Raw genomic sequence first — 26,781 nt, 5'->3', positions numbered from 1 at the left:
AGAGATGGCAAGTTCAGCAGCTAACATTGCTGAGGTGAATTGACGGCTAGTAACAGCAGAAAAACGGCTAGCACTGACAGCGGCAATCCATCTGTCACTCAAGTGGCTTGGCCACACCCTTAAATTTAAATATTAATCAACTAAACGGACGAGTTATAAAATAATTCACCCCCCTCACAGTTGTTATGAAGGGCAAAATTAGCTGTATAGACCAAATCCACATACAGACACCAGGCTTTAAACACGTTTTTTTCTGCTGTAAAATTTGGCATTTTAACATGGGGGAGATACAGATTTGACTCACTTCTGACAACAGCCTCAAGCGGCCAGTCAACGAATTGCAGTTTAACTCACTTCCGTGTTGGTTTCAAGAGAGAGACGGGGAGGTTGCCGCTTGGCTCTGATACTATAGGGTTACAGAATACTATACCACACCGGACCCGATTGTTCACCACACCGGCCCCCCTAAAATAAATATAATAAAATAAATTTAATTTAAAGAAAAAACCCCTCCTGAGTTAAATAAATACTCATAAATAAATACTCGACCCCCGCCGAGTGAACAGGAGGGCGCGAGGGGCGGATTCGCTTTCTGTACGTAAGAAAGCTCATCTGCCGCCAGAGCCGGGAATCGAACATGGGTCTCTGGCGCGAAAAAGCTTAAGGTTTCACCACTGAGCCACAGGGGAAGATACATTATATATCCGTTAGAGTGAGTATAGAAGAGAGTGTCATATTTTGTGTCGGTGTTTGTTTGTAGGTGTGCATGCTTTGTTTATAACAGACTAAAACACTATTTCCACCTTTCGCCGATGAGTGACGCAGATTTGAAAACTCACTCAGCAAACAAACAAAAAGACAATTATGAAAAATAAATTGAATATTGCACTTAAAATGCCATGGTTTACATAAATAAATGATCGCCTAAAATGACAATTCATATTGTGTCTTTCTGTCATTTGCACTAAAAAAATCCCCGTCTCATGTTAAGGTCCCTAACCCCTCACATAATCATGACACATCGCACTCGCACATTATCTAAGCCAGTGGTTCTCAAAGTGTGGTACCGTGTGGTACTAGGCTCTCTCTAGTGGTAACGTTACGCAGAGGAAACACTGAATTTCGATCTCACCGGTGTGAGTAGAACGTCGTGATCAACTGCTAAATTCAAACTGTGCTTTTTTTTCCCAACTAACGTGATCATTATAAAGGCGATTCAATGCTTTAGCTAACAAATTTGTGAATATTTTGAATAAAAATAAATAAATAAAAGCAGATCATCAGTATGTATTGAGTGGTTGTGGTCGTGTGACGACACGTCACCATGGAAACAAAGTGATACGATCTATAACGGTCTTACGCTTGGGAGCAGCTGATTTTTTTTTAAACTTAAGTAAGTGTGTGAAAAGGTTAAATATAAATGAATGTTAGGTGGATTATTAAATTATGAAAAGTTCAAAACTGCTATTGTGGCTTCAATCTGGCAAGAAAAGTTTGGATCAGCTTCGCGCCCTCCTTGCCACTTCCCGCCGAAACGGGCGTGGCCTAGCCTTATAAAGGTAGCTCGAAAAGGCTGACTCACTTGATTTATTTCATCGCCGAAGCGAACCAGAGTGAATCGTACGCACGGCGGGGAACGCAGTACTCGTTCCCTCTTCTAGAGAGAACCGAGGTTACGTTAGTAACCGAGTACGTTCTCTTACGAGAGTTCTCTCGTACTGCGTCTTAGCTAAGACGCTGCGGGAACCCAATGTAAAACGCCGTGCGTGCAGGGATGAAACACCAATAAACCTGGAAGCGAAGCCCAGGATTTACAGTGCACAATCACTAGAGGGACTCACAGAGAGTCCTAGAACAGGAGGGGGAACCCTCCGTCCCCATATATAGCAGCGTCCGCAGACGCGATAATATGACATCACATAGTCAAGGCAAGAGCCTGACTAATGTGGGAATGTGGGTCTTACGCAATACTACCCATATGACAGTCGGCAGCGCGCTGCGCTTGCGATCTCAGTGTTCCAATCAGACTACTGATTCAGCTACACCGACAACAGCTTAGCCTGTAAGGCGGGAACCTCTAGGTTATAAAACCTGATAAATGTAGACGGCGAGGCCCAACCTGCCGCCATACATATATCCTGTAAGGATATCCCACTAGACCAGGCCCACGACGAGGCAACGCCTCTCGTGGAGTGCGCTCTGACACCCAGTGGGCACTGAAGACCCCTGGAAGTGTAAGCTAACGCTATGGCGTCAACTATCCATCTGGATAGGCTTTGTTTCGAAACAGCCATTCCCTTGGAACGTCCACTGAACGAGACAAACAGCTGCTCAGTCTGTCTGAAGACAGCAGAGCGAGACACATAAGCTCTTAAAGCCCTAACAGGGCAAAGAGAACTTAAGTCTCCTTCCTCTTCCGACACCGGCAGGGCAGACAGGGACTGAGCCTGAGCCTGAAACGGTGTGTTGAGGTTTGAGTATGACTCCTGAGTCATTAGGCCCAAGCTCCAAGCACGTCGGGCTCACCGAGAGCGCGTGCAGGTCACCTATGCGCTTCACTGAAGCGAGAGCCAGCAAGAACACTGTCTTAAATGACAGATGTTTGAGGCTAATCGTCTGGATGGGCTCGAAAGGGGAACCTTTCATGGCCTCCAAAACTGTAGAGAGGTCCCATACAGGGACTGAGGGAGGTCTGGGAGGATTCAGCCTCCTAGCTCCCCTGAAGAAGCGGATGACCAAATCGTTCCTTCCTATTGACTGACCATGCGTTGTTTCAGAGAACGCTGCGATAGCCGCCACATAAACTTTGAGCGTGGAGGGGGCTCTGCCCTTATCCAACAGCTCCTGTAGGAAGGAGAGAACCTCCGTCACCTCACAATCGAGGGGTGAACATCCCCGAGCTGTGCACCAGCTGGAGAATACCGACCACTTTGAAGCATAGAGCCGTCGAGTCGACGGAGCTCTAGCCTGAGTGATAGTATTTAGCACTCCCACTGAGAGATCAGCGGGTAACCGTTGAGCGCCCACACGTGGAGGGACCACAACTCTGGTCGAGGGTGCCAAATCGAGCCCCTGGCCTGCGAGAGGGGGTCCCTCCTCAACGGCACTGGCCACGGGGCAGTGTCTGCTAACTGCATCAAATCTGGAAACCATGGTTGGTTCTTCCAAAGTGGTGCTACAAGCAGCACTGAGCATTTCGTTTCCCTCACCCGTTCTATCACCTGAGGAAGGAGGGAGACGGGGGGAAAAGCATAGAGCGGACAGCGAGGCCACCTTTGGGACAGCGCGCTTTCGTTCTTGGAAAAGAACACGGGGCAGTGAGCGTTTTCGTGGGACGCGAAGAGGTCCACTTCCGCTCTGCCAAATCTCTCCCACAGCAGCTGGACTGTTTGTGGGTGTAAAGACCATTCGCTCGTGGGAATGTTGTTTCTGGACAGTCTGTCTGGACCCAGATTCTGTAGCCCAGGCACATGAACTGCTCTCAGCGAGCGCAAGTTGTGCTGAGCCCAAACCAGGAGGCGTTCCGCCAACCTGTACAGGTCTCGGGATCTGAGACCGCCCTGGTGATTTATGTAGGACACCACAGACATGTTGTCCGAACGGACTAAGACGTGATGGTCCTTGATTCGGGGACGAAAGCGCGTCAGCGCGTTTTCCACTGCCAGCATTTCCAGACAGTTGATATGTCGGAGCTTTTCTCGTTCTGACCACAGGCCAAAGAACGGTCTGCCCTCGAGCAGCGCTCCCCATCCCGAGGTGGAGGCGTCCGTCGACACCACTTTCACTCTCGAGGAAGTCCCCAGGCTTACACCTGATTGGTACCAGTCGTTCGCTGTCCAAGTTTTTAGAGCTGTAACACAGCTCTGATTGACCTTGAGACGCAGCCGACCGGATACCCACGCTCTGCACGGTACCCGCGCTTTCAGTCAGAACTGCAAGGGGCGCATGCGGAGCAGGCCCAACTGAAGAACTGGTGATGCTGAGGCCATGAGACCTAGCATCTTCTGAAATTCCCTGAGCGGGAAGGTCGCGCCGCAGCGGAGAGAGCTCGCTGCGCGCTGAATGTCCAGCGCGCGCTGTGGCAACAGCCGCGCCATCATAGACTGTGAGTCCAGAACTATACCCAAAAACGGGATCGTTTGACTGGGGTTCAGTGAACTCTTCGTCCAGTTGACTCTGAGACCAAGTTTCTCGAGGTGATCGAGTAAAATGGCCCTGTGCTCCACGAGCTCTGATCGTGATTGAGCCAGAATCAGCCAGTCGTCCAAATAGTTCAGCACTCGCATGCCTCTGAGTCTGAGAGGAGCGAGCGCTGCGTCCATGCACCTCGTAAATGTACGAGGCGCCAGGGACAGGCCGAACGGCAGGACTGTTATACTGGTATGTCTGGCCCTCGAAGGCGAATCTCAAGTATTGCCTGTGACATGACGCTATCTGTATTTGAAAATACGCGCCCTTCAGATCTATTGACATGAACCAGCCTCCTCTGCGAATATGCGCGAGGATTTTCCTGGTTGTAAGCATTCTGAAACTGTGTTTCGCTAATGCTTCGTTCAGCTGTCTTAGATCCAGTATGGGTCTGAAACCCCCGTCTTTCTTGCCAGACAGTATCTGCTGTATAGCCCCCCTTCGCTTTGAGCTTGAGATACAGGCTCTATAGCCCCTTTGCTCATCAGTTTTGATATTTCGGCACGAAGTAGGTGTGCTACTTCTGAATTCACCGTAGTTTCGACGCGCGCTGTGAAGCGGGGAGGGCGTCGACAAAACTGCAGCGAGTAGCCTCTCTTATAATGTCTAGCACCCATTCCGAAACCTCTGGGCGACAGAGGTGCTTCGGGCGTGCTGTAACGTAGGCGTTATGCCTGTGACATTCGAGGCGGGGAGCGCGCTGATCACAGCGGGCAGAGCGCTCGTCCTCGACCCCACTACGGTGCTTAACCGAGAGAGGGAGGGCTGAGCGAGTCTCGTGGGACTCGTTGTCTGTGAGTAAGTGTGGGCGGGAAGCGGGCACATTTACTGCTTTTGACGCGCTGTCTGCCTGAGCAGAGCGAGCGTGCACAGGTTTCGTTTTACAGAAACCACGTGACACGTGTGACATAGTGTTTGTGGCACTGGGGAATGTGCACATTTACTATGTTGGGTGCGCGATCGACCTGAGTCGAATTTATGGGCGCAAGCCCCGTGTGAGGGGCTGTGCTTGTGTGTAGCGATGGGCACTGGGCAGTGGGCATCAGCACTACATTTATAGCACCATCGGCCGTGGCCGGGACACCAGAAAATACATCCATATGGGATATTTCTGGGTAGCCGTAAAACGGCTTTTGTGTGCAGGCAAACAGGCACGGGTTGTACCACGTGGTCGTCGGCTGCAAAATACATATCTGCAGTCGCCTCTCAGGGCACTGGCAGAGCGATTTGTATTTGGCGGCATAAAAACTTTTTGCCGTCAGACCTGGGAATCGAACCCGGGTCGCCCGCGCGAAAGATTTAGAATCTACCACTAGACCACAGTGGAAGACACATTGACTTTCAGTTAAACGCGAGTATTTGTTTGCAAGCATGCGGGTAGCATAACATGCAATATCGACATTTTCAGACGCACTCGACTTCGCCACGGTGTTTAACCGAGTGAGGGAGGGCTGGGCGAGTCCCGTAGGACATGTAATGTCTGTGAGTGAATGTGGGCTCGGAAGAGCGGACACATTTACTGCATTGAGCGCACTGTCTGCCTGAGCAGAGCGAATGCGGACAGGCTTCTTTTATAGAAAAACCATGAGGCATGCAAAAACATAGTGTTTGTGGGCACCCAATGGAATTTTTCTAGGTAGCCGTAGAACGGCTTTCGTGTGCAGACAAGCGGGCACGGGTTGTACCACGTGCTCGTCGGCTGCAAAAATTCACATCTGCAGTCGCCTTTCAGGGGACTGATAGAGCGAATTGTATGTGACGGCATAAATTTTTCTGCCGTCGGACCTGGGAATCGAACCCGGGTCGACTGCGCGAAAGGCTATGAATCTACCACTGGACCACAGAGGAAGACACATAGGCTTTCAGTTACCGCGAGTATTAACCACACTAGCGTTTGTTGCAGGCATGTGTGTAGTACAACATGCAATACTGACATTTTCAGACGCCTGAAAAGTGTCAGAATGTGAGAAGAGTGGATATCGCCCGGTTTCAGCGGGGCTAAAACACTCCATTCTCTTTTCGCCAGTGACGCACGGGAACCGTAGAAACGGTGTTCGGTTGCAGGCAAGCGGGTACTACGCGCTTGCTGGCTGCAAAAATACACCTCTGCAGTCGCCCCCGGGGGACTGACAGAGCGGAGCATTGGCGGCATAAATATATGCCGCAAGACCGGGAAACGAACTCCGGTCTCCCATGCGTTAAAACCTATCATTCCACCACTGAGCCACAGGGGGATACAGGCTTTTGGTATGCGTTGAGCGTCAACATGTATTCTTCGGCGTTTGCTGGCAGGCGTGCGCTTGCTGCAAATGACATTTCCAGTCGCCGACAGGGAACTGGGAAATGTAAGAGAAAAGGGGCCAGTAACTACGAACACACTTTTCTCCTTTCGCCGGTGAATGACGCGCAGAGGCAGGGTAGTTTTTCTTGTAACGTAAAGAAAAACTAACCCCGACCGTCCGCTTCCAGGAGGAGCAGCCTCGGAGAAGGATGCCAGGTGAGTCCTCAGAGTCACCATAGGCAATCGGCTCGGAGTGAGGGCGGTCGCCGTCAGCGAGCGCGAGAGCTGCGAGATCCTCTAGGAAAGGGGGGCGTCTTGAAAAAGACGCCCGGCTCTTTTAGTGTAAAATGTACATACATAATACACATTATACACAGAAAATATATAGAAGGATATAGGCGCCGGAATGCGCAGCAGGTACGGCAGTGGAAGGCGGCGCTGGCCAGCGGCTTCAAGTGGCTCGTCCCGCTGAATTGCTTCTCAGACGACGCGTTGCTTCTCTCGTGATCCAACGATGCGTGAGCTTCGCTGAAGAGATGAAAAATCAAGTGAGTCAGCCTTTTCGAGCTACCTTTATAAGGCTAGGCCACGCCCGTTTCGGCGGGAAGTGGCAAGGAGGGCGCGAAGCGCCCTCATTGGTCTGATGTTGCATCAGCCCTCGCTCGATAGGCTTATGCAGTTGCCGCAGAGCAGCCAATGAGCGAGCGAGCCGTCTCGCCTATGGCTGTATGCTGCTGCAAATGCGCTTTACAATATTACAAAATTAAGGATAATTTTTTGCTTCAGTATTTCGTGAAAAGAGACTTTTCCCGCAGCGTCTTAGCTAAGACGCAGTACGAGAGAACTCTCGTAAGAGAACATATATCCTCTGGCGACAGTGGGCATTTACACATACATGCATCACCATCTTCAGCATCGGATAACTCTCTGCTGTTGCTTAAAACAACATACTGCGACGCAGCGCAAATTTGTCTTCATAGAACCGTTTTAACAGTCAAGAATCAAAAATAAAAGCATACCTGTAACACAAGGAAAAACATATATCCTCTGGCGACAGTGGGCATTTACACATACATGCATCTACAAAAGCAAACAAAAATGAGAGATTCATTTGCGTTTGATTTGAAAAGATGGCGTCCGCCATGCAACGCATACATTGAGAAAGTTGCATCCAAACTTCACAAAGTTAGTCATATACAATCAACATCAATGTATATATTGTTACATAACATCCACAAACTCTATTCTCAATATTATCCGTGAAATTTACAAATATTTAGTTACAAAAACACATTTCACCGGAGCACATTTTACCTACCACCATCTTCAGCATCGGATAACTCTCTGCTGGGGGTAGGGGTGTGGTCTCACACGTGAAAGAGCAAATGACCCACTAATTACTCATGTCGCCACAAGGGGTCACCAAACAGTTATTAAATGAACAAAACAGTAATTTTGGTGAAAGACATAACATTTATAGAAACATTATTTTATTTTATTTTTTAACCCTGTTACATGTGCATAACTGTAGCTGAATAGTTAGGCCTACTACGCTACTGTATTTTAATATTGATCATTATGGTGGTACTTGGAGAGCCAAATATTTTCTGAGGTGGTACTTGGTGTAAAAAGTTTGAGAACCACTTATCTAAGCACCCATCCCAATAACATGGATTATCAATAAGACATTATTAGTGTCCATTCAATCCATTGTTTATGGCCTTACGAGCCGCGGGAAAACCGCTACTCTGAGTGAGTTTTAAAATAGTAGTTTTTGACAATCAAGTGCCACCCCAAATAAAAGACTGGCCCAAGCTGGCCCCCCCAGAAATAATGTCCTGGCTACGCCCCTGGTTTCTGACCTTGCATGCTGCTCATGCTGCTGCTGCTGCTGATGTGCTGCTGATTTTTTGCTATCGTTGTTTTTTTACATCCGTTATTAGACAGCACGGAACACAAATGTAGCCTATTTCAAGCAAAGAAGGAAATATAGAGGTGAGTAAAGTTGTTAATATGTTGTAGGCTATTTGTATTAAATGCATTACAGAAGTGTAACGTTAGAACCTGGCCGTTTGTTAGTTTGTGGCAGTTTGAAAAAGGATAAAATATATGATCAGCAAACTCATGGTGCTGAGTAGCCTATTTTTACTTAAACAGGGATGCAAACAGCTTGCTTTTCTGCGCCTCTTTTTCACGTCAGTTTGGGTGACTTGGGTCTGAGAGGGTCTGATTATAATTTCACAAAGTCATCTGAAGCCATTCCATAGCTTAATGTGAGGGACAGAAGTCTATTTACATCATTAAATTAAAGTTTATGGAAACTCGTTTTCCCTCCTCTGCGGCTGTCAATCATTCTCCATTCAGTATTCAAACAGCGCGCGTGCCTCGTCTGTTACAGCAGGATGCACGGTAAAACTCTCTCCAGTATGATATATTCACATTATAATGCATGATCTGTAGATAAAAGGCTGTGGATTTGCATAACATGACTTTATTTTGTGTATTTGTATTTTATGTTTGTTGCTGTTTTTAAACGACTCGCTACCGTGTGCCTGTTCACACCACAAGGACTATATCGGCATCAAACGCACAATAACTGGAATTTAAAACTGTGAAGAAACAAATTATCAATAAACTGTTGGACAGATATAGGCTACACTAGGATTTGTGCGCTCGACTTTTCTTCGCTTTGTGCCGTGAACTTTTAAATGCGCACTTGTGCAGCGCAGCGCTGAACACTGAGACTCCACGTTGCTTTGAGCACATCTGCACCCGCGGTGCGCATACTCGCTTTGTGCACTCTGTTTTGAAGCGTTTCATATTATCATGTTTTTTCCTATATTTTGTATACCTAGCCTGCACAATTTAAAATAAGCATAATTTAATTGTATATTATATTGTGTGTACTAAAGCTGGTGAAAACCTATCTCAGGTCCACAATGTCAGATGACAGATTAAGCAATTTAGGTGTTCTAAGTATTGAGTCAAGGAGGGCAAAGGCCTTAAAGCTACACTGTGTAAATGTTTCCCCCATCTAGTGGTGAAATTGTATATGACTACCCAGTGAATATTAGTTTCTGTTCCTTTCAATTCCGAGGGCGTTTTAACTCCTACGGTGGCCGCATTATTCCAAGATTAACACCTGGCTTCCAGTTATCGACTTTGTCCATGACAATAATAAACAATAATACGTCTAAAATGAATAAAACTACAGGACAGATGTCAGGAGGTAAACGTCACCCTTGGAATCGGCTATATCCCAGCATAATCAGATTAGGCTAACGTTACAATGTGTACAAAGTAAAAGAAATTAAAAATAACTAAACTTTACAGTGTCGTTTTTTTATATAGCTTAAAAAATTGCGCCTTTAAAACTATTCATCTGATCCGTAGCAGCACAGATTTATGTTACAAGGTAAACAATACTTTTTCACCATTGACGCGAGGATGAAGTTATACTAGAGGTCGTTCTGGCGTTATGCACAACCATGCTATGGTTAGACAAGCAACTATAAAACTTCGAATTTACACAAATAGGCTGAATTACCTGTCGAGAAGAAAGCAGGCAACTTCGGCGTCCGTTTTAAAATCTTTGCTCCTCATGAGCTCTTTCCATCTGGGAAAAGTTACTCCAATATTGACTTTGGTCTTGCTGATTTGCCTGTCGCGTTGACGTTTTAATTCTCTCTTTCAAAATCAAATGTGAGTGAACACACGCACACGCACGCACACACACATCTTTCAAATCGGCTGGCAGTCGCGACTCGCGAGTAATCTCCCCCCCCCTCGCATTCGTCACGGTGTCACTGAGTGAAAAACGCAAAAGGCGAAGCTTGAATTTACAGGTATGTCCCTCTTTGGCTAATGTAGTTTCAAGATGGAGGGGCAACATGGCGACCGGCATTCTAACCCCTCACCCGTATGTACTTTCAATGGCAGATTATAAACTTACGAGAATACTTTATTACTTGAAAGAAGTAAATATACATTAATGAGCACATATATTTTTGAAAGAACTAAGTGTTTTTTGCTAAGAAACAACTAAAAAAATCACACAGTGTAGCTTTAAATCTAGATGGATTTGTTGATCTTTTTGCAAAAAAACACAAAAATCGTAGAATACAGTTAATGTGACTGATTCTGAATATGTAATGCAAATGTAAAAAATATAATGGAAATGCAAATACATTGTTGAATGATTGTAAACATGGTATTTTGCCTGTTAATGCCTACAGTGCAGTGCAGAAAATGATATGACAACAATAAGGTCTAAATGTAACTGGCCTCTCTAACAGTACATCTGGCCCCAGCTTGGCCCCCCCCAGTTGAAATGGTCTAGAACCGCCACTGCTCTCTCTCTCTCTCTCTCTCTCTCTCTCTCTCTCTCTCTCTCTCTCTCTCTCTCTCTCTCTCTCACTCACACACACACACACACAGTTGGAAAGTAATTTGTGACAGGAAAAAAAACCCTAGTATGAATTAATATAATATAAAACAAAACATAACAAACCAAATAAAATATAATAAAAATAATAATAAAATGCCATATAACAGAGCAAAACAAAACATATAAAATGAAATACATATAATAAAATAATATAAAATAACACAAAACAGAGCAAAGCAAAACAGAACAACATAAATAAAATACAAATAAAATACAATAAAACATATAATAAATATTGTTACATTTTTGAACAAAATTCAGCGTGACCTAAAGATGTTCTACATTCATGTTCTTCATTCACCAACACGTCACATATGCTGCAAATAAAGGAGGAAATGTTTGAAGGTTTGAAGGTTTACCAGAATTGACCCAGACCATGAGAATGACCATGCCAATAATGAGGAATTTAATGTGAATAGAATACAATAGAATATAGAATAGAACAGAACAGAACAGAATAGAATATTACATGCAAAAAAAAAAAAAAAAAGATATATATATATATATATACATATATATATATATATATATATATATATATATATATATAGTGCAGAAATAGAAAATCAAATAAATCAGTATGGTATTCAGCCTGTTACTGGTTTAAAAATAGAATATAATTAGGCTATATTTAATAAAATATAATGAAATAATTAATAATTATATTTACAAAAAAAACAATAACTTATATAATAAAATAAACTAAAAATGATTAATGAATAAACATGTATTTATTGTTTGTTTGACTGATTCTCTTTTGTTGTAAATCCAATGCCCTGTGAGGACAAGCGTCGTAAACTTCATTTCCCATAATGCTTCATCCCGCATTCCGTCATATCCGGAAAACTGTACAGTTATAAAGTGTTTAGTTAAGAGAGATGTTAATAAACTCATATGAATAAATAAAGAAGAGTCCAAATGACGAACAAGATCAGAGTCTCGTTTTCCCAGATCATCTGGAGAGTCTGTAATTTATTCATGTCAGTGTTTTTCTCGCTGGCGACTTTCGTGCAGGCAAATGTTACTTCAGGTTTATTTACATACAGTGAACGCAAATTACATAAGAGGTGATTATTGTTAATTAACCGCATATTTGTGTGTTTATCTTCAGATAAATGATCCGGATGCTGTTTTGTGGATGGTGAGGCTTCCCTTTCACATTAAATGAAACATTTCTGCTGCTCTATAACATGCTTGTGGTCTGATATTGTTTTATGTTTATTTCTGCAGGGTTATGCTGCTCCAGCTGGATTGTGCTTTTTGATTTGCTGTCAACAACAAACAACAGGAAAGAAAGTGAAGAAGTTTTTCATGAATCCAGCTGAGCGATTCTGCCATCTAGTGGAGTAGAAACACTCCACATCTGTCAGGAGACACAGTTATCATGCAAATATCAACCCAGTAACTACATTTTAATACGATTTTGTTATTATCTGATTTTATGTCTGGTTCATTCGTTCAAAAGTCAAGTGGAACACATTGCATTGCGTTGTGGGATACAGTATTCCTGTACATTATATCGCTTATTTTAAAAGGTCATCCATCCAGATGTTTTGTGCGAACAGAATATGTGCAGATTATGTATATAATAAATAGTAATAGTCAAAATGCAGTTTCCCAGTTTATTAATTTAACATTAATACAAATATTATATACATGTTTTTACCTCATTAGAAATAATGGATGGATATTGCAATAAAAAGACGAGACAAAAAATACAGACTGTGTTCAAACTAACAGTACATAAAGACTTTTTCAGCTTGTTCTTCACACAAAACTACGACATCTGAACACATTCATCATTCACATACAAAATCCCACATGTTTTGACCATCATTACACTGTAAATGATTTCTGTTGTTTTCACAGCATTGTACTGTTTTTCTCAACAGTTTATTGCTGTATAACCTATGTACAGTATGTCACTAGATTTAGTTGCTTTCACAGTATTATTTTGTATATTCAACAGTTATGTACTGTGCACACAGTTGACAGTATGTTACTGTAGATTTTCAATGCATTCTGGGAAATTATTAGTTACTGTAAATCTAAATACAGCAGTGCAAATTGACCGCGAAAAACACCACACACAATTCCACAGGACTACTTATCCTGATTTATGTAAGGATAACGTTATAACGTTATCCTTACATAAATCAGGATAACGGGTCCTACAGTCTAACAGTCTTAATTTCTGTCAGTGGGGGGTGCAGGAGAGCTCGTTTGAAAGAGTTTTTCTGTTGTGACTCAGAGCATCGCCACGTCTTTTCTGCCGACCTGAAACTTCGTCATATGGTAAGTAATAAATCTTAATATTTGTATGTGTTCTAGCTTATAACTTTAAAGTTATTTAGAGAATAGCTGACCACGATTTCGATATTAAATTTATTCTCAACATTTTACTATAAGCTGTGTACAATATGATAGGCTACTCTGTTTCAATGTAGTTTGGGACATGTTAGCCTACTGTAAATTTAAATACAGTAGTACGAAATGACCGCGAAAAATAACCACAAGCTGCCATTTTATGAAGAAATCTTCAGTTCCCTGAGTAGCCTAACTTTGAGAGCGCAGGCCTTTGCTTATTCGCATCGCAGTGTCTGTCGGCGAAGTTTTCGTCATAAATATCTGGTTAGTGATGAATCTTTATATTTTTTTTATGCAAACTAAATAGTGGCAGGTTACCGTTAGTTTAGAAGAACTGCCCGCGGCTTATGTTCTAACGCCTCCTTTAAGTCAGAAGCGTTTTTCCTTCATGTTGATAGCTAGCCTACTTGATTAATAAATGTGATTTTATTAACATAGATTGCAGCCTCTTATAAGGTCAGAATGATCTAATAATTTTGTTATTTACCATTTTAAGTCAGTGGAAGCGCCCGCGAGTTCATTATTTTATATCATACGGTTTATATCAAATCGATCAATGTATCCTGAAATCGGATACCCAAGGTTAGGATTCGGATTTTTGTTATAAAATTAAATTTTCGATTCCTCTTATTGATTTATTTGCGCTTATTTTCGTCTAAATCAGAATTTTCTTTTACACGTCTGTGAGGACCTGACCTGGCGATCTGCCAGGACCTTGTGCAGTTGCTTCAGTCTATGTTCATTCATACACTTTTGTTACAAATTGGTTTCTATTAGTAACACCAATTGGTTTTTATTTTGCACAAGTGATGGTTTAGAGCTTATCCCCTATTGTGATGTGACTTATTACAGATGATGCTACACATTGTGATCACTCTTGATTCAGTTGTAAAATATTTTTTATTTTTTTGTAGGTTTCTTGTCAGGATAAATCCTGAAAATTCTAAATGCACATCACAGTTCCAGGTGAGCAGAAAGAGTGGGAAGGTTGTTCGGAGGAAGACCATGGCCTTGAATCCACACGTTGCATCTTACATCAGGGACTTTGCAGAATATGATTGGCAAAATCATTAAGGTAAGAGTAATATTAGGGATGTGCAGTGGAGTCCATATCTGTAGAAATGATTTGTGTCTGAATCTGTATTTAGAAAAATCCAAAAAGGGTGGAAATGACTTAAACCATACATTTTTCAAATTGATAGTCTGTTTTAAAATATAATCATGTTCCCTTTACAGTTTCCATTTAACAGATATGCCTTGTATAAGTCAAAGAATTCATATTTTTATATTATAATTGTAATTATATTTAATTAAATAAGTTTTAATTAAAACATGAAATGGTAAAAATAGGGTTGAGTGATATGGTCAAAAATCATATTGATAAAATGTTTTATATCAGTCAGTGTTGATAATTATCACAATCAATGTCAAATATGTATTTCTTTTAAGTTTTAAATGTTCTCAAACATACATTAAAAAATGAAGACAACAGGTAAAGTAAAACTATAATGAAATGTAATAGGGGTGGGAATCTTTTTGATTCTACGATTCGATTCAAATCGATTCTTGGGGTCACGATTTGATTCAAAAGAGGCGGTACTTTTGAAATTGGGAATTCTCTTTTGAATCAAATTTTAATTTGATATACTGTATGCATAGAATAGATTTAAAATATATGATCAAATCTAAAATCAAATCTATGCATATATCTAAATGAAATTTGATTCAAAATCAAACAGCAGAGAAATAAAAAGCAGCTACTGTTAGTCCCAATTGAGTGGGAGTTATTTAGTTTAAATTATACACACCTCATATCTGCGTTAATTTACTCTAACCCGCTGCCGCTCAGCGTTCACATTAGCCTCTCACGCGTCGTGAGCTCACGCACATCTTTTTCATCATTAAAATGAGTAAGCATCAAATCGACAGACATATCTATGAAAGGAACTGACTATCATAAGCATCGTAAGCCTAAATTGATTGTAGGTACCATTGGTGGAAATTGTTCTATAATCAATTTAAGGTTACAATACTTTGGGGAAACGCAGCCCTGATCAGTGACCGATTGTTTGGAGTCAGAGATATAGAATATGGGCCATTGCCTTCTCAATATTTATTACTTTAGCTTCTGATACAGGACATGTTCATTCTCTTTTACGGAGTATTTGTTCGTTACCACAGAAAACCGCTTGTGTGTCCATGTTGAACGTGTTTCTTGTATGTAAAAACTAAAGTAGCCTACCTAAGCTATTTTCTGTGAATGTGTGAGACTTCCAGTTCATTAACTGCTAAAGGGAAATTCACAAGATGAATAACAAAGTGCTGTAAATGATAAAAAATTTGTGCTATAAACTACTGTTGACAATTATGACAAATTCAATACATCAAAATATCAAGAAGCATAACAAGCTTTTTTGTACTGCTAGAAATAACTGTAAGCGGATGACACCGGAAGACAGACACATTTCATTTACAAATGGCCATGCCCACTGTAAAAATAAGGTGGATACCATAGGCAAAAAAAAAATCTCCTAAAAAGGTGTTGATAATTGAGTTAGTTTTTTTTTTATTATTAATTGTATGTTTTGCCTCTGATTGATTTGTGCTTATCATTCCTTGCAGGTTTATCAGAAGTGTTGTCGCTCTTCTTCCACTTGACACCATCACTACCCTCCTCACCTGGCCTTCATCCTCACCTGTATTGCTTTCTTTCTAAGTTTCTTTTTTACCTGTTCAGGATAATTTTTGCATGAATTGAAATACATGAATTGTTCACTGATTTTAATTATTAATTATATAATGTTCATTAGTCTTCTTTTAAAGCAGATTTTTATTGTTGTGTTATATTACATTATTATTACTAATGTATTGTTTAAAAATACACAATAAACCTTGTTGTGCAGTTAAAGCTTCAATTGTTCTTTTTTCTATTTCCCATTAACAGTTAAAATAATATTCCTACGGATTTTCTACATATTCTACAGGTTACACAGTAGCACTATAAAAGTCATAAAATAACATTTCATGACTGTATAATACTATACAGTATTATTACAAATCAACGGTGTAATACTGTGCTTTAACATGGTAAAAAATTACAGTAAAATAATGTATTTAATTTTACAGAATGCTTAACAGTACTGTATTTACTGTTACAGTAATTTTACTGTTGAATGAAATACAGCAACTACTGGATAATTGTTGCCAGTAAGTTACTGTTGATTTGACAATAAATTTTTTACAGTGTAGAGATTATGGTAGAATTTCGATTTATAAATGAATACATTTGATGATCTTTAGAGTCATTATTGTGGAGGAGAGACTCCAATAGGAGAGACAAAATAGACTCTCCCGTTCTAAAAACATGATGCTGAAATTAGTTTTTGTTCTCTGAATCTCCTGAATTATAAACTAAATGTACATTGCATTATATGTGTGTCTTAATTCTTTAATTGCTTTATTCAGTCTCATAGTCTCTGATGTCCATCCGTCAGGTCACTGCGGATGCTTGTTTCTTATAGCACAGATTTTTCTCTCTTGGTTTCGTTGGGATTGTTGAAGTTGGTTTACAGCTAGATTCAGTCTTAAAAGAAAATCACCATTACATGAGAAAAAAAAGATTTATGCCACAATTATCCACATATTTACAGATATTTGCAAAGCCAAAAAACACATAAAAAAGAAGCTGAATTACAAATGAAGGATAATATTGAAAATCACTATCAGCACTTGTGAGAGTTTGAGCAAACAGCCGTGTTTTACAGTGGATTTAGAACAGCGTTGTTAGGACGCAGAGCAGAGTTATTATTGTTTTTATAAAATGGTTACTCCATAAAAATATTCATTTTAATATTTATTTTATTCATAAAATAAACACCAGCAACAAAAACATATGTAAGGGATAATGTAGAGCGAGGCGGTTGTTATAGCGAATACAACCCCGACAGGCTGATCAGTCTTGAATGAACCCTGAAGGGGTTGTATTCGCTATAACAACCGCCTCGCTCTACATTATCCCGATTATTACATGGCTACCTACCAAATAAATCAATAATTTGACACAAAATACACGGCCTATTATCAAGAAATAACACACCGCATTCTACATTGGAATTCAACCAAGCCATGTAATAAAACGTTATAACACATGTATTCCTCCGCCAAGCAATGTAGTTCCATAGAGGTTGCTAAGCAACACATGCAGCAACAAAGACTCACAAACTGCAGTTGCGCAGTAAGGCCCCGTTCACACCGCAAGTCTTAATGCTCAATTCTGATTTTTTGCTCAGATCCGATTTTTTGATTGGCTGTTCACATTACCTTTTAAAATGTGACCTATATCTGATTGCAGTGTGAACTGTTTGAGGTTTCAAACTAACCCGCATGCGCAAAAGAACAATAACAATGACATCAGACGCAGCACGCGGTTGCACTAAAGTTCGGGAGGTTATGGAGGAAGTAAGCATATTCACATTTATTTCAAAATGTTTGTGTAATGGAAGCCGTAACATTAATGAGCAGGTGCTGAGGAGGAGAAGAATGAAGAGAAAGAGAGCAAAATTGGCTATTTTTGCCTTTTGCAGGTTTATGGCTGCAAATTCACTACAGAGGTCTGTGTGGATGCGTAGTTTGACACTGCAGCCATGTTCTCCTGTGTCCCCGTTCTTCCATTTCGTGTGCAATTTTTTCAAAAACGGAGCGGTTACGGTAGGATCCTTCTAGTTTAGCTTGAAGTTTAGCCCCATATACTAATTAGGTCTAACACCTCACTCTCAAGTTTTTAATGTTAGGCTACTGTCTATGTCTGTTGTGTCTAGGGCTTCATCGCCGACACATAATTGTGACAAATGTCGACGTAGATTGACGTAAAAGTCGCATCAAATCCGCCTTGGTTGTTCACACTGCGGCCGCATTGAAAAAAATCAGATCTGGGCTAGATTTGAGTGTTCACACTACCTCTGAAGAAGTCTGACCTGGTCACTTGACCCCCAAAAAATCTGATTTGGGCCACTTTTGCCTGCAGTGTGAATGGGGCCTAATACTGATGTAATGCGGTCACAGGTGTGTGTGTGTGTGTGTGTAGTAACACTAATGTAATGCGGTCACAGGTGTGTGTGTGTAGAAACACTAATGTAATGTGGTCACAGGTGTGTGTTTGTTGAGTAATTTACAACGGCTTCGAACGCGGCTCAACCAATGAGAATCAAGGACCGGAACTATCCGTTTTATAAAGAGTCTTTTTCTCTCATTGTTGATTATGTTTCTGTTTCCACTGAATCCGGCTGATTTTCCTCCGTCTTGTCGCTTCTTCCAGCCTCCTGATCTTGATTCAGTAGAGGATTAATCTCATGTGATTCTGCTGAGTTCTGGCTCTGGTTTGATCCACTGGCTGAAGCTTCATTCTCTGCTGCATTCTGGGTTCAGGAGAATACATGTTTTAGTCTATTTATTTAGGACGGTTTAACATGAAGCAAAGAGCCTTTTATTTGAGGTCAATTATAAAATCTTAAATCAATAAAACCATCTAAAAGATATTGACCTGAGAATCCTGGTTCTGGTTCAGTTCGGTGACTGGAATGTCGTCAGTTCTCGCTGCTTTCTGTTTAAGATTTATGGAAATGTGTGTTTGATGCACGTTAAATATATGAAGTAAATTCAGGTTGATTGTAAATCTCTAATCAATAATACTAACCTGACAACACTGCCGACATTTTATGTCAGAAATCCCTGCGTGTTAAAAACAGTGGGAGAAAATGTTTTTATAAAATCATCAATGGCATAATCATAATGAATCTGATTCCTGAATTTAACAAACACACAAATGGCTGAAATAAGTCGTTAAATCAGTTTGAAATTCTTTATTATGAACAAAAAACATAATGACCAGCCTAAATGAATGTAAATAAGGGCATTACATTTTTTTTGGATAATTTGTAATAAAACATAAATAATTCCAGTTGTACTTACAGGGTCCAAACAATGTCAAAATCAGCAGAGAAAAAGCAAATATGCTTTCAGAGGAGAAGACGACGACTCTCAGATCTCCAACTGCTCGCTCACCATTAACTGAAGATAAAATTTAAATATTAGATTATAATCATTAGTAATATTTCAATTAATCTTTGATATATTTTGTAATACTAACAGCATGAAACACTGTATCATAGTAAAATGTTGTTATTCACTCACCCATTTTCAGTATCAGTTCAGTCATCAGTGTAACAGAGTTCAGTAAAACCACAGCAACTGATCCAAACACATACAACATCTTTTTAAAGGTGAGGGTCAGATCTGTAAAACAGAGATTTTTTTTCTTATTTTTTTAATCTAATATTAAAATAGATTGTTTTGCTTTAGGTCATAAAACTGTTTCATTACCCACTAAAGCAAGTGTTAAAATCAAGTATAATGAATCAGTTTTACTGTCATTCCTCTTTTATGTGAATCTGGAGGAACAATTTAATTAATCTTCAAGTGTTTTGACTCCAGTGGCAGAAATTATTAAAACCAGAAAAGGTTGATCAGTAAATCCTGAATCCTGTCCTTACAGAACAAACATGCATTTTACATGGGAGTGTGTTACATTTATGCAGTTTTATGTAGTTACATATTCACATGAAAATAAGCGCACACACACACACACACACACACACATGTCTGGTTTACTATCTTTGTGGGGACTCTCCATAGACTTAATGGTTTTTATACTGTACAAACTGTATATTCTATCTCCTTACACTAACCCTACCCATCACAGAAAACTTTCTGCATTTTTACATTTCCAAAAAAAAACTCATTCTGTATGATTTATAAGCTTGTTTACCCATGAGGACCTCTATTTAGGTCCCCACTGTGGCACGAGTCCCCATGAGTCTGTGTGCATTCAGGTTGAAGTCCCCTCCGGCCCGGATAGAAAAACATGAACACAGTCTCACACACACACACACACACACACACACACACACACACACTTTTACAAAGGGGTTTGTATTTAGCACTTCAGGTAATAGATTTATATTAGTAGGGTTTTCTGATTGAGAGTTGACAGATTCAATGACTATGGACTGTTAATCATAATGCCCCCTTGTGGAATAACGGAGTAATTGGAATATGCTGGAAAGGAAGTGCGTTAGTTGTTGTTATGAATGAGTGTGGAGCTCACGAGCAGTGGCGGAGCCAGAGGGGGGTCCGGGGTGGCACTGGACACCCCTGACATGCGATTGGCCACCCCGGGTGCCACCCCAAAATTTTATTTGCTACTGGCAGTTGCTGATGCTGATTTAAAAAAAAAAAATTACGTTCGCCGGCAGCGCGGCGCGTGCGCAGTTTTCAAACGGACGAGCAGAGGACGAGAGATGGTTGCAAGATAGGCTACCGAACTTCACCGAATAAGAAAACATCATATTTGAAGTAAGTTTTTAAGGTTTAGCATCAGGGTGGTTTGCTCCGAATAGCCTACATTAGGCCTAATACACGCATATGCAGTACCTTGCCGTGTGTACGTTACAGTATACAAATGTTCTAATGTGAGGATAGGAGATCAAAACAGGCAAAGAAGAGCAGAAACAAGTGATATCATAATGCGATCACTATGAAGCTTTATGGGTGTAGGGTGTTGATGGACATAAATCATGATGGATAAAAATGCGATTTTCTCAGCTTTTTGCTCATGTTGCTTTTTATGAAACTTGCCAACATTCAAGTGTTGATAAAAAAAGACGCACAAAGCTAGAATAAAACAATTTTTTGTCTGTTCATTCTTTTGGTATGATCAGATATTAATACAACAAAATATTCTGGGGTGCCATGAAATTGTGAAAATTACCAAAAACACCTTCTTTTTTTTTATAGGCTACTGGAGAAAGAGTTAAGATAAAAATGTTGGTAATTGGATGATGATTAGAATATAAATATGATTGGAATCATATTTTAAATTTGTCATATTTTTGAACAGGGTCAATTAAACATGAAAAGAAAGGGAGAGATATCAGAGTACTTTTTAAATAAGCACAAACATAGTCCAGTCATTTTATGAAAAAAGGTTGAACAAATTGCAACAGAAGCAAACTCAAATAATTTTGTATCCTCAATTTGTCCTGAGTAAGGAAAAAAAGTCTAGAAGAATCCCATTAGGGGAAAGTTTCGAAAACTGTTTCTGGGGATTCACTTTTTATTTTACCTTTTGTCCTTTGCATTCTCCTTACCATTGTCTCCTGTTCTTCCCTCAGACTCGTCCCCCAGAAACAGTCCCACAGACCCAGTCCCAAACCCAATCTCTTGCTTCTGTTGAGTTTGCTTCTGTTGCAATTTGTTCAAGGTTGACCCCCATTTTGGCTTAAAATGACTAACAGGCAGATCAGGTGCAAACAGACCCCAGCCCTTGCATCACCACTGGCTAGTCAGAGTCAGTGTGGTCAGACTTCAGGACCAGCAACAGGTCAGAGCATCTACCAGACACAGGCAGTCAATCACATACCCAATTCAGGAATTTAAGTTGAGATGATTTTGCCAGATTAAAAGGATAGTTCACCCAAAAATGAACACAAAAAAATAATTATATTTAGAAAGAATAATTATAAATTATTATAAAGAAAGAATTATGTTGTATTAAATCTTCCTAGGATAAGATTTTATATTGATGGGCAATACAATTGTTTACATTTTTCAAGTACAATTAAAAAAACAGTTTTTTTTGTTGTAAATGTGAGTTTTTTTGTAAATAAACGCAGCAGTACATAACAGACACATGCTACGGTATCTTATCTCCTTGGTGCTTAAGCTTTGTTTTCTGCAAATATTTTGGATGTTCAACACTTATAGACACAAACAGAGTGACCCAATTCCTTCCATAAGCTTTTCCACTGTGTGTGTGTGTGTGTGTGTGTGTGTGTGTGTGTGTGTGTGTACTGTGTACCCCCGAAAGTAGCAGTGGCCACCCCCTGGCCACCCCATGTATAAAACTCTAGTTCCGCCACTGCTCACGAGAGTTTGCCTCATTTCAGAAAGCGGTATTATTAATCGTGTGCGTGCATCTAAAAGTAATTTTCTATGTTTATGGATCTTATTTCATTTGTGGTTTATGGGTTATCAACATAATTCTGTTTGTTAGGTTAAATACGTTAGGCCTAACGTTAAGTAAAGTCGGCTGTACAGCCGATCGATCTGTATATTATCTCATAGCATGTTAATCATTGTTTACACATTACGTTATTGTTGTTTATATCAAGCATTATTGTAATAGCCTTTCATTGGGTATATTTATATTATTTGTTGATATTGCCGACTATGCTAAGAAAAGTGCTTCGTCATTCTGTTTTGCACACGCTGTCGATGTGACGTCATTAAAGGTTGTATCAGCGATTTCAGGCCCAAACATAAATGATCACATTCATCTAATCTTTCCTAACGATCCGCTAGCTACCCGCCCCAATCAGGCCGTCAAAAAACCGCGTCTCTGGGAGAGGGAGAGGGAGAGAGGGGTTGTGAGGTTTTGCGCTCGTGCACGTGAAGTATGAGCTGAAGAAGAAGCCAGCGTCTATCAACGAACAAGATAAATTGAACATGGCTGAGTCAATCCCCAAGAGGAGGTGGAGGATTAGGTCGAGGGAATACCATTGTGTTTATTCCAAGACACAAATAGTTATCGGGAAGGCTTTTGAAAGGTGGAGAGAACTCAAAGAACGACTTCGTCTGCAGCCGTGCACTAGCACAAAACCTCACAACACCCACCCCTGTCGGTGATTGGTCATCGCGCACATAAACACACACACACACACACAAACACACTCAGTCTCACATATTCACTCACTCACACGCACACACACTCACAAACACACTTACAGTCTCTCTCACACACACACACACACAGTCACAGTCTCTCTCACACACACGCACACAAACACTCAGTCTCACACACACACATATACACACACACACACATACACACACACACACACACTCACTCACTCACTCACTGACTCGCACACACACACACTCACAGACATACACACTCATAAACACACGCACAAACACATATGCACACGCACACTCACAGACATACACACAGTCACACACACACACACACACACAAACATTGATTTTGTGAAAGTGACAAAGTTAAAATGTAATCAATTAAAGTTAAAGCACCAGAACAAAATTACAATCACAAGAATGAGCAAAACACTTGGTATTTTAGGCAATAGCAGTAATGCTGTGAATCAGAGTGCATTATGGGTATAAAAGAGTGAATCATACAGCATAATAAACTGTTCACTCAGAATATGTTGTCTTGTGCATTGCTCTATCTATTGTTTTCAGCATCTGCAGTCAGAGTCTACGGATCAGAGAGAGACGTCAATGACAGTGCACTGACACCAAAGATCCGTCATAATGAAAATCACTTTTACACCCGTAGCGTACTGTACTTCACGAGAGCTGAACTAGTCATGTTCAAACCTGAGATCAGGAGGGAAAACAATTCACACAGATAATTGTAGTAGATGATCAAAACTGTACCCAGATCTTCAAATCTAATGTATATTGCAATCATCCACAACACTTGCAGAAATACAGCCGTACAGGTCCATCCTGCAGCATCTGCACACAGAAGTGTGTGTTTAGTATATTAGATTTTATTATATTAAGAATTCAATGAACTGTACAATTCATGTTCAAAATAAGTGAAAGATATGAACCTTCTGCCCAGAGATGTAATTAGATAAATACGTTTTAATAACTTATTTTATTAGAAATGTAATTGTACCTTTTTCATTTTTCAGTGATGTGATGTAGAAATACACCGTTACTGCAGTCATGATAAACATGAAGATCAGCCATGAGGTTATATTGAGCAAATTTGAACCTAAAAAAGATTAGAATAGTTTAATTCAATAATCTGTTCAAAATAGTTTACTTGGATATTTAAACCTGTAAATATCAAAGCAAAATCACTAAACGTGAATATAATCATGTAACAGAGAAACATCCCACAACTGAACCACAAATCAAACTTATGATTCACCCATAATATAGATTATAGTTCTGACCCATAAATTCAGATTAGACTTTAACACTGACCTTTGAAACATTCAGATTTAACACTTTTTTTTTATTGAAGGCTTTAAGGATTCACAAGTACTGGAACGGTATTCACTCATTGATCATCACACTGAACTATAGTCAGATGAATTCATCTCATACTCACAGCTTTTATCTGTGTTTATGTCCCCCAAACAGGAAAATGACAGAAAAAAGAACATTGGGATAATCGTGCTGACAAAAAACCCTAAAAACAGACAAACAACATTCATGTAAGATTTCCAGAAAACATTTTCAGTAACAGCAGAGACATTTTAATAAGGATTTTAATCATGAAAATGCATTTTTCCTCTCATTTATTTATGAAAAAACATCTAAATTAATTCTCATAGTTAAACACAATTACTGCTTTTCTCATTTGTGAATATTTTCCTTTTTACTCCTCATAAATGGCACAGATGTGATAAAGTGTCACTGACCTCCTCTGGCGGCTCCGAAAGCGATGAACAGGAGGGTGAATTGTAACGAAGGTAGAATGAAAAAGCTGAATGCAGCTACAACAGTTACTTTATCCCATATCCATTTCCATATCTCTCCACCACACGGCATCTTCTTGTTTTTAGTAAATACTAGAAAATGAAAAATACATTCATTCAAATGTTTTCTTTACTCCTGCCTTCCCTAGTGAAAAAAGTATACTTTATTGTATTTGAAATATATTTCCTTTTTCAGTAGTACATTGCAAATATACAAACACAATTTTTTACTCTCTTTAAATATATTACAGTTTTTTCCAACTGCTTACAGACAAAATCTTTTCATGTCACACGTTTTTCGAAAAAGTAACGTTTTTTGTTACTTTTAAATAACACATTAAAACATAATTTTAATATTTTATGTGAATGCATGTGTTAATATTACTGTATATGTTGTAGTTTTATGAACTTTGTGTAATTTGATAGGCTCAAACTCCGAATGGAACTTCACGGAGAGTTCATGTGGTGGAGAAATATTTTTTTCGTCACAATGTGGTAATAATTTAATCTAGAATGATGTCAAAAAACTTATTTAATTTGTATTTATGTTGGTTGCAGTTGGTATTGTTATATCCAGATAATTTGTAGCCTATATTGTTACTTTTAAACGTTGAATTATCTGCAATGCATTAGCCGCCATATTTTATGGGACGGTCGAAATGGCAATGTTCAAATTCAAAGACATAAGGTTAGGCTAACGTTAGTTAAAAATACTGTGGCACTGGTGACTATGCAACATGTTGCAACAGAATTTCATTACTTATTTATTTATTTGTTATAAATAACCCCTTTCCACTGTCATCTGTGTAAACTATGTCTATTAGGCTAGAGCATGCTGGTTAAGGTGAAACTTGGGGATGGCCAAAAATTTGTTAAAATAACCGAACTGACACTGAGGGAATTTTTGTCTGCTGGTAATAAAAATATATACTTTTACAGCGATGAATCGTTTGAATATCGCGTTCTCGATTCAAATATGCGTATGTTCTGCTTTTCAGTCTTTTCAAACACGCATCCTTCAAATCCTTGTTTCTGTGTTGCAAATATTAAAATTAATCACTGAAGTACTGGGATAAACGTTTAATGTCGGGATATAAACACTGATGTCCATGGTAGAGAATCTAGCAAAAATCTAGCAAATCACCGTTTTTACACTTCAAATTAAGATTGTACCAATTACATCGTTACGCCACAAGGTGGCGCCAAGAGACTGTAAAAAATGTATTTGTCCTTGAATCATTCATTCAAAAGACTCGTTAAAAAGGCTGATTCATTCAGCAAAGAAACATTTAATTTGATTAAATAATTCATTCAAGTTAAAAAAAAAATTAGTTGGACTTCAGCAATTAACATTTTGTTGGAGTCTTTAGTAAATTAAATGTTATTTTGTTGTCTATTCAGAATCATGGGAGAACCATGATCTCAGTAAAAAAAAAAAAAAAAAAAAAAATCATGATTCTCAATTTATCCAGAATTGTGCAACTCTATACTTTTATTATATAGGATACTTTGATTAATTTTAGTATTTTTATGAATTTGTACATGTACTTGTAATGTACTCTTTCTCATCAATTTGCATACGTTTTTTTGTTTTTGTTTTGTTTTTCAGCTTTTTTAAAGTTAGGTGTCCCAACTACCCGAGAATGTGAAGGTTATTGATGAATCGGGGACTGAGGTGGATGATGATGTTTTTGAGGATGTAGTTAAAGATCCCTCAGTTGGTGTTCTCACCATAAAACGTGGTGCAGGTTTGTGTTTATTTTATTACTTTCTAGAACATTTCTCAGTGCTTATTAGTATCATGAAGACTTTGACCACCCTATATGCAACTAGACTTGGAATCTGCCTCTCCACAAGCCTCTCCTGTGCAGTTGAATCTGTCCCTGTCTTCATCAGTTGACCCCACTGACTCACAGGATACAGTG

The 26,781-nt window shown here is 39.7% G+C and overlaps 1 protein-coding gene and 1 long non-coding RNA gene across 4 annotated transcripts in view; one reads left to right on the top strand and one right to left on the bottom strand.

Annotated features, from left to right (window-relative positions):
* The first annotated feature begins 13,275 nt into the window (after positions 1-13,275).
* Positions 13,276-17,768, top strand: LOC311088215. The gene is made up of 2 exons (XR_014607467.1): positions 13,276-14,358; positions 15,906-17,768. It is a non-coding gene; the product is annotated as an uncharacterized lncRNA (long non-coding RNA).
* LOC311088170 (uncharacterized protein) overlaps positions 16,885-26,781 on the bottom strand; it is a 60,553-nt gene continuing 50,656 nt past the window's right edge. For all 3 annotated transcript variants that reach the window (XM_084121875.1, XM_084121876.1, XM_084121877.1), the window contains 9 exons: positions 24,800-24,949; positions 24,487-24,567; positions 24,046-24,144; positions 23,799-23,879; positions 19,473-19,574; positions 19,251-19,349; positions 18,976-19,010; positions 18,823-18,882; positions 16,885-18,697 (listed from right to left, as the gene is read on the bottom strand). In XM_084121875.1, coding sequence (XP_083978001.1) covers positions 18,539-18,697; positions 18,823-18,882; positions 18,976-19,010; positions 19,251-19,349; positions 19,473-19,574; positions 23,799-23,879; positions 24,046-24,144; positions 24,487-24,567; positions 24,800-24,949 — 866 coding nt within the window. In that variant the 3' untranslated portion in view covers positions 16,885-18,538. The remainder of the gene's footprint in view (positions 18,698-18,822; positions 18,883-18,975; positions 19,011-19,250; positions 19,350-19,472; positions 19,575-23,798; positions 23,880-24,045; positions 24,145-24,486; positions 24,568-24,799; positions 24,950-26,781) is intronic.

The sequence above is a fragment of the Abramis brama genome, assembly GCF_963993115.1.
Source record: "Abramis brama genome assembly, chromosome: 1".
Classification (NCBI taxonomy): Eukaryota; Metazoa; Chordata; class Actinopteri; order Cypriniformes; family Leuciscidae; genus Abramis; species Abramis brama.
This window is presented reverse-complemented; position numbering and strand designations above follow the sequence as displayed.